Source organism: Pinus tabuliformis, chromosome 1_1 (genome assembly GCF_031772625.1).
Source record: "Pinus tabuliformis cultivar Carrire ecotype Pingquan chromosome 1_1, CPIR1, whole genome shotgun sequence".
NCBI classification, from domain to species: Eukaryota; Viridiplantae; Streptophyta; class Pinopsida; order Pinales; family Pinaceae; genus Pinus; species Pinus tabuliformis.
Genome location: NC_142297.1, coordinates 953,509,569 through 953,518,100, shown reverse-complemented (window position 1 = coordinate 953,518,100; position 8,532 = coordinate 953,509,569). Strand labels below are relative to the sequence as shown.

The following is an 8,532-nucleotide window of genomic DNA, read 5'->3' as shown; positions in this document are numbered from 1 at the left end:
CAGCTAATGAAGCTTTGCAACATCCATACTTTCAGTCCTATAGGACTATAAACAGCTGCCATAAATATTAAAAATGGAAATCAGCTACAAATCTCTTGATGACAACACTATCAAGATAGAGGTCGATGCTCTCTTAAAGACAGAGCTGCTGGAAATGGAAGCAGGTGCTATGAAGCTGACACTAGTAAAAGATGGGACAGCACAGCTTCCCATAGTGCATCCCACTTTGGGACAATCAGTTTTTTGATGTTTTGCAGATTGGGTTACAGTCTTGCAACTTGTTTTGGATTTGTCACCAACTTGATGTTTTGCTTCTAATTTATTTTCATCTGGTGATAAACAAAGTGTCAATCTTTTCTCAGGATAAAATAGTATTCTTTACAGACATATTAACTTGGCTGAAAAGTCCAGGACAATATGAACAGGACAACTTCCAGGTTTTTTTGAAGATTTCTCCTATCAATTTACTGCCGGAGGGCTTTCTGTGATTTCTTGCACTTCTGAAATTTAATCAAATTTCTACTTGAAATAAAAGTTCAGAAGAGACTATATCACTAATGCTAAACACACATAATTGAGAAGCCGATATGAAGCATTGTTTTTTTGGGTGTGTTACAACTTTGGTGACCATGCAGCTCAGTCATTGCATGTTCAGTTTGTAACTCCACCTTGAAAGAGTGAAATGTGTGGTGTAGGATAAGAAGCTCTCTGTTAAGGCGCAATTGTTTTTCCCCAAAATTCTAATATCTAGATTCTATCTTGTTCATGTCTGTGTCAGGTGATGTTTCTTTTCATGTGCATGTGTTTAGTCAGATATAAAATACTCAAGTTCTCACCAGCCTGGGCTACAGTGGCCATTCTGATGATCTATTTCATACTCATTGCATTTTCTAATAAAATGACATTATATTCATTTAAATTATGTGATTGAAATAGGGATACAAGAGCTTATTTGTATTTGAAGGTCTATAAGGCAGAGTATAAGCTCACACCAATCCTTGTTATTCTCTGCAAGAGAAAATCAGTTTCTATTTCACTCCTCAATAACACTGACTAAATCTCAGTTTGAAAATCAGTTAAATTAAGAAGACTAAATCCCAGTTTGAAAATCAGTTAAATTTAGATGAAATTACTCATTCAAAATCATTTGGATGAGGAAATTGTCAAATAATTGTAAGTTGTCGTCTTAGAGAACATGAAGGGAGCACATTCGTCATATTCTACCAACTGCAACATACCTACCTTCAATGCACTCTCTGTAAGGACCATAACGGGAGCAAATGTGGACCCATGTACAAATTTTTACTACCTCAGGGTTTGTTTCGTCCTGTGACTACTAGGTTCGTTAGTCCTTCACATAACTCTCCAACAAAATGAATCCAAGAGTGGAATATAGACTCTTTACACGCAATTTATTTTCTAGAAAGTCTATACAGAGAAATGAAAGTTGCAAGTATAAGAATTATGCTTCAAAAATGAATTTTCTTGTGTAGTGAGCTATACCAAGGGTATGCTTTTGCAAAGTTTTATAACAGAAAAATTTGTCAAGAGGAATTTATTAAGGAAATCTCTTGTTAGAAATGAAATCCAGTTGAGTTGAGATAAAGTCCATAGTTACAAAGAAGTATTGTTGTGGAAAGCAATTCCACTATGACATTCCTATACATTTTAATACAATATAAAAGGAAATTGATGTGATTTCCAAGCTACTTGAATCCATTGAACACAGAGAGAATCAGTTGAGAACTGATGAATGAACATGGAAATCGATGTAATTCCTAAGCTACTTGAATCCATTTTGAACACAGAGAGAATCAATTGAGAACTGATGAATGAACATGAGCTGAAGCAAAAGGACACTATCATTAAGCTAGTCGACCCTGAAATTGAAGAAAATGATCATGTCAAACAAATCTACTAGCAGTGTACTAATAACGGTAAAATCGACTTGCAAGAAGAAAGTAACTTAAATACCACATTTGTTGGAAAATGAAATCAATCAAAAAATGTTCTAACCAGAGATGAAGTTGATTCAAATGAAAGAAGTTCAAATCAGGGTGAGGTGAACCCAATAAATGAGATGTCGATAATCCCAGGAAAAATCAACTAGAAACAATGAAGGAAATCGATTGAAAATAATTAGTTAATTCCATTGTTAAGATTTCAACTTGGATATCATTTGTTGTCCAGGTACATTCTCTTGGAGAAATCGACCTGCATGTTAGGATGTAAATAAGTTCCAATTAAACAGAACATTTTTATTTGAGGGGAATTGAGGTCCAAAGGAGCAGAGTTCTTGGCAGAGGAACAATATAACTGCAAACACCCATTCAATATCTATGACTGTAGATTGAAGTTCTGCAACCTTGGAAGCACTATTGAATACTTAACCAAAGCTGTAGAATCATTGGTACTTTATTAGATTTGATATGCAATACAATGCTTGATTTGCCTTGATTCCCATTTATTCTGTTTAATTTCTGCATACTGATTCCTACTGATACCGTTCCAACTGCTTGAAACAATAACATTTTCAAAAGGTCTCTTTCACTCTCACTTCAATTAGAACAGTACCCCTTTCTCTACTACATTCATGCACATATGCTTACATTTCCAATTCTGCAGATTGGTTTTCATGAAATTAACCAATACTTGTTTTGCATCTAACGAATTCACATAACTAAACAAAGCACTGAAAATATCACCAGAACTGAGTGGCCTCTCTAGTATTACAAGAAGATTTAATCAAAAGAAACAAGAAGTTATTTTAAACTACCCTAGAACAAGTCCATGTGGATGCTTATTTATGACATGCCACAATGCTGTCCATCAAAATATTTTCCTAAAAACTGTCTCTATATTGGGTTTCAATGGTAGGAGTTTTAGAGTTTTCCCGGATGATGACTTGATTTTAAAATAACTTACTTACTTGGGACCATTCACCCTTAATTTCAGAGGTGGCCGTGGTAGAGGAGGCAGGCACTCATCTAACAGTCGAAAGCCCTTTACAAAGGGGAATGGTACTAGCATAGAGAAGAAACACAGACGGTTTGAAGAGGATGATGGATCTGCCAAAGATGAACGATCAAATAAGGTCCAAAAGCTGGAAAATGATGGTGAATTACAGGCATCTGAGACTTCCAAAGCTGCTGAGGATAATTGAGCACCTCAGATGATTCAGCAGACCATGCCATACGCTTTATTTTTTTTATTGATTATAGCTTTATTTTCTTGAACAAATTTTGGGTTTCATATTGTATTTCTTGCCTTTTCTTTTTTCCCTACAAAAGGTGTAGGCATTAAAAATTTTGAAGTTAGAGATGTAGGATAGTTTTAATGTTTTGGATTTGAAGGCTGAATTTTTTAAGGTGTAATGTTAGAGAACAGCTTTGCAATTACCTGAACTCGAGAAGCAGCGTTTCATGGCAATAAAAAATTGCCAAAATATAAATACTATATAATTATAAGTTGAGCTCATATATTTGCAAAATCTGTTAGATTCTTACAATTATTATTCTTTTAGTGATGAGATTAGTATGTTGTTAAGTCAGCAGAATGGTACCTGTCTCTTCATGTTATTATGTAGCAAAATGGTACCATGGAAGGAATATGACCCACGAACATATAGTGGTGGAATTTTACACAACCTAAACCATTCTTATTGAATTTTGTGGATATTGTCATGATTATGGCTTGGTAATTAAATAAAACAGAATTAGGTTCAATCCTTTACAATAAGTGATGAATATGCACATTAGTATGGTGACAAGGTCTTTAGTTATTGCTATTGTTAACCATAAATCCTTCCATCGATGGAAACATTTCTATGGATGAAAAGTGAAAATGCAGTGTGGTGTGTGCTGTGATATCCTTGAAGATGAATAAATGCATTCTACTATGTAGCTTTTAACTTTTGATTCTCATTAATACCATAGTATTCACCGGTACACCTTTGCATTGTCTTCTGTGATATTCAACCTGAATCAAACCCTGCATCTGTTCATTCCTGATATTATGCAATAAAAATTGCTAGTGTTATAAATGAAATTTGAAAATTAGACATGGCTACTCTGTTTTAATAGTTGGTGAATGCTAACCATTAACTATTTGAACCCTTGGTCCTTTTGTTAGACCAAAAATGCATCAGGCATGGCCCTTATGGCGCATCAAAGAAGGATCTCAAGCTTCAGCACATTTGATCCATTTGATCAATCAACCTGGCATCCATGAGAACTGGTTAGTAGTGGGTAGTTCTTTCTACGGTTCTCTCCACCACTTCTGAATTGACAATATAGTAGCATTACCAAAAAGTTACTCTTCTTGGTACTTGTCTACCCAGAGCAGTGTAATGAACACCGTAGATCCATTTTCACTATTTACATGAGATTGACAGTAAAAAGTAGAAATGTGGACACGACACTGAAAAAATCAGCATGCGAACAAAAGATGCCAACTAGTCAAACATTGCTCAGATCTGCAGCCAAGATAATGGAGTACTGACATCTTGATCTTCCTTTCCGCCCATGAGCTTGCTTCTAACTTCAAGGAATGCTTTAACGAAGTCAATGTTATTGTTCAATCCCTAGTTTTCATACAATCCTTAGCTATTCTTTGAGGTCTAGCATAATACGTCACATTCCTGGCCATATAAGAATATGAAACCACTATGGCCATGGGAAACTTATAAAGCAACCATAAACAAATGTATTGCTGGCAACGAAACTCACTTCTTTTAATCTTGAATTAAAAGCTTGATGAATTGCTACATCGGCGCAGTCCGTAATCTTCCAAAGAATTGTTTGTTGGCAAAATGCCCACACTATGATCTGTGCTACTAAGTGATACCGTATCATCATCCACCCCAAGCATGGCAAGGGTGAGATGGGTTTGTATATCATGCCCCCCCTGATTTTCTACAATGTCATCCTCATCTGAAGTATCCATATCCTTGATCATTGTATTCTGGCACCACGCCCAGTCAGTCCTCTCATCTTCTCCTTGTAGTAGTTTTAAAATCTGCCATTAATCATATCTTGGTATTAAAGAGTAAGCAGAGATGAACAGATCTGGTTAACATAGAGTGTTTTATAGCTAAAAGAAAATGTAAGAAAAATTGCACCCTAAAGTAATTTTTGCAGGTAAAGAATACCCTCAAAAAACACACGAGGTAGTAAAAACAAGCCCCTGAAGCATATAGAAATGAATAGACGTAGATAAATTACTCGGCTCATGCAAGGACGGTAATGAGATGTTTCCCTTAGACAAAGCGTAGCAGCAAGCATCATTCTATGCATTTCATTTGTATCATAAACATTTTGCAAACATTTGTCAGCAAGACTTTCCATATTCCCATCCTGTAAGAGTGGTCTTGCCTAGTTTCAACATTTACAGAAGGTTAAACATGAGCCCCTAATAAGGATAATCAATATAAATAAACATGAAGAAGAGAGTCAACTGTAAAAACCAGGACTTACCCACATAATCAGGCTTTCTTGACCCTTGGGACTTGCTGTATCAATTCGCTTCCTTCCAGTTATTAGCTCAAGAAGGACCACACCAAATGCATACACATCCGTCTTCTCATTAACCTTTCCATAAACAAAGTATTCTGGAGCAAGATACCTGTCAAACTACAATCACAATTAGTGAATTTACAAATTGGATAGCTTTAATATGAAAATGGCCAATCGAAACTGGGAAGATGCTTACATACCCAAATGTTCCTAAAACATCGCTGCAAGTGATATATGAAGATGTTGGTGCCCACCTTGCTAGCCCAAAATCTGACAACTATTATAATAACACGCACATTAATTCTGTTGAAATTTTTCATTAGTGCAGAATTCCAAGTTTCAGTTTACAAGTCTAGATCACTAAGATCTCTTCAAATACTGAATTGTGCAATTTAGTCTTGATTCTTCTTGCAGTAAAAAGATTTATACCTGTGGTTCAAACTCTTCAGAAAGCAAGATATTGGAAGACTTTACATCTCCATGAATGACAGATTGAGAAAAGCCATTATGCAAGTAATCTAATGCTTCAGCAACTCCTACAGCCACTTTTAATCGCACTTTCCAAGGAAGTATTGGCTTTTCCTCTCCTCCTGAAAAATATATACATAGTCAATAGCTAGGACTATAATCAAATCTCAGAAAAGAGAAAATGAAAGACCCTACCATACAATACATAACACTATGATGCTTAAAACGTAATACTGCTTAATATTTCTACACGATTTCATGATTCTTAAAATGCAATACTATTGAGTATATACCATGGAGATTCTCTTCAAGGTTTCCTCTGGATACAAAATTATACACCAGAAGGCGGTTAAGGCCTTCTGCACAGTAACCGATAAGTGTAATGACATGGTTGTGCTTCAATAGAGTAAGAATCTCAACTTCAGAAAGAAGCTCTTGCTCTGTTTTGGATGATGAATTCAAGATTTTCACTGCCACCGATTGTCCATCAAGAAGAAATCCTCTATACACCTTACTGCAGCCTCCTCTTCCTATAAAATTCCCTGCAAGAATAAGGATGTTACATAATTGAATTGAGTTCACAAGGTTAATATACATTTCAAGGGAAATTTCCCATTCAAAACAGAAGCACAGAAATGAAAAACTCCATGAGGAAAACTACAAATGCAACCTGTTGAAAAACCAGAAGTAGCAGATTGCAACTCCTGATATGTAAAATGCCTGCAAGTTTTACTTTGACAAAGGAACTCTAATCTCCTTGCCAAACAATTTTCTTCTCGATCAGAATCATTCTGCTGACTGCAAGGAAACCCTTCTTCTTTAGAGCATGCTTCAATTGGTGCTACCTCATTTGAAGACCGAGCTTCATGTTCATAGTTGCAAACCTTCTGCATAATCTGTCCTTTCAAATGAAGCTCTCCAGTTGCCTGTGTAAGCCTATTTGGCAACTGTAGTGCCCATTCAACTACAGATGTTTGTTTTGATGTAGACTGTGGAGTAGGAAGCTTGGTCAGTGAATCGGCTCCACGTAAGAGGGGCCATCCAGGTACTGATTCTCCTTTCTCTGTAATCAGTCCCGAAGTCGCCCTTTTGGGAACCTTTTGGTTAAGAACTACCCACTACTAACTAGTTCTCATGGATGCCATAACAAAAGGGAGAAGCATGCCAAGGAAAATGGCATGAGTAAAGAAGAAATTGAAAAGGAGATTTATGAGTTGAAGGAGAGATTCAACATAGTCAAAATGAGGCTTGAAAGAGAATACCAAAGGTAGAGATGGGACCTAAGGAAGAAGGCCAAATTACTTGTCAGAAAAAAGATTTTAAGAGGAAGACCCCTAAAGCTAGAAAGCTAGGGAGGAAGATGAAGCACCTGTTGAGCCTAAAGTTGAATTAGTTCACTATTTTGAACCAGAGCAGGGAATAGTCCTTGATGATGAGGAAGATGTTGAAGAGAGACTATCAGAGAGTCTCATGGACTGCATAAAGAGTTCAAATCAACATATGGATTTGTTGATTAAAGATATGGTGGAAAAAGCATCATAACAGTAGAGGGAGCTACACAAAGAGGATGTCGATGAGACAATAAATGAAAGTCTCATGGGAGGTTAGCTAGAAGTGCTCGTAACATATATACCATATGGGGCTAAAGAGCTTGGTGATTATGATACTGATGCTATGTGTATAGATGCAGATGATAAGGATTTTCAAGAGGGACAATCATTCATAGTTGTCATAAGAATAGAAGAAAGAGAAGGAGTACCTTCCTAAAGCATGGAAGGAAGACAAAATTTGATGTTGGAGGCATCAGAAGAGGTCAGGTAACCTTTTATTTTTAAAATTGGTGAATTTTATGTGAATGCATGCTTTGCATGTGAGGAGAATGGACAACTGGTCCAAAAGGAGAACGAGAGCACTAAATTGATCCAAGAAATCCAAATTGAGGTAGTAGATGCTAGACAATCCTCAAGGAAGGATGAGTTTCCAAAAGGAAAAAACAATGCATAATGAAGCCAAGATAACCTTGCAAGCAATTTTCAGAAGTGACCATGGATCCTAGCAGCCATGTGAAATATGGATAACAAAACCAAGTTTATGTTAAGACAAGGAAGGAGGCAAAATTATCCCTCAAATGTCATTAAGGAGGAGGCCTTGAACAATCAAAGAATGCATCTATAAGAGAGAAATTGTAGAAGAGGGGATGAACAACATCATGATGCAATGTTCTTTAGAGATCAGTTGATCAATCCAAGGTTTAAGGATTGGCTTGAGTAACATTGTTCAAAGAATGCAATCAATAAGACAAAAGGTGTCGAGCTTATTGCTGCAACTGGAGAGCTTGGTTCAACAACAAGAATTATGAATATTGGCACCCAAGGTATAGTACAATTAACCACAAAGAGAGACTCATTGTACTTAGTTGTAATATATAGACTGTTGTATAGACACTCTATATAACAGTGCAATTTGTCTTATAGCTTTACTAATTCTTTAGCAACAGTGCAATTTGTCTTCTTACCCTCCACAAGTCTTAACAATCAATTCTTCAATTATA

The 8,532-nt window shown here is 36.2% G+C and overlaps 1 protein-coding gene across 1 annotated transcript; it reads right to left on the bottom strand.

The window, feature by feature from the left end:
• Nucleotides 1-4,400: 4,400 nt before the first annotated feature.
• On the bottom strand, nucleotides 4,401-6,593 carry LOC149217656 (protein kinase STUNTED-like). Its single transcript, XM_089391391.1, has 6 exons — nucleotides 6,275-6,593; nucleotides 5,943-6,103; nucleotides 5,714-5,790; nucleotides 5,475-5,622; nucleotides 5,223-5,372; nucleotides 4,401-5,016 (listed from the first exon to the last, which is right to left on the bottom strand). The coding sequence occupies exons 1-6, from the start codon at nucleotides 6,576-6,578 to the stop codon at nucleotides 4,744-4,746; spliced, it is 1,113 nt and encodes a 370-aa protein (XP_089247517.1). The 5' UTR covers nucleotides 6,579-6,593; the 3' UTR covers nucleotides 4,401-4,743.
• Nucleotides 6,594-8,532: the final 1,939 nt, after the last annotated feature.

Bases quoted from the DNA above. Each gene is read 5' to 3' on its own strand.
- LOC149217656 (XM_089391391.1), bottom strand. From the start codon at position 6,578: ATGTATATTAACCTTGTGAACTCAATTCAATTATGTAACATCCTTATT. The intron at 6,104-6,274 runs GTATATACTCAA...TATATTTTTCAG, and splicing joins CCTTGAAGAGAATCTCCATG to GAGGAGAGGAAAAGCCAATA. The intron at 5,017-5,222 runs GTAATTTATCTA...GATTAATGGCAG, and splicing joins ACCGTCCTTGCATGAGCCGA to ATTTTAAAACTACTACAAGG.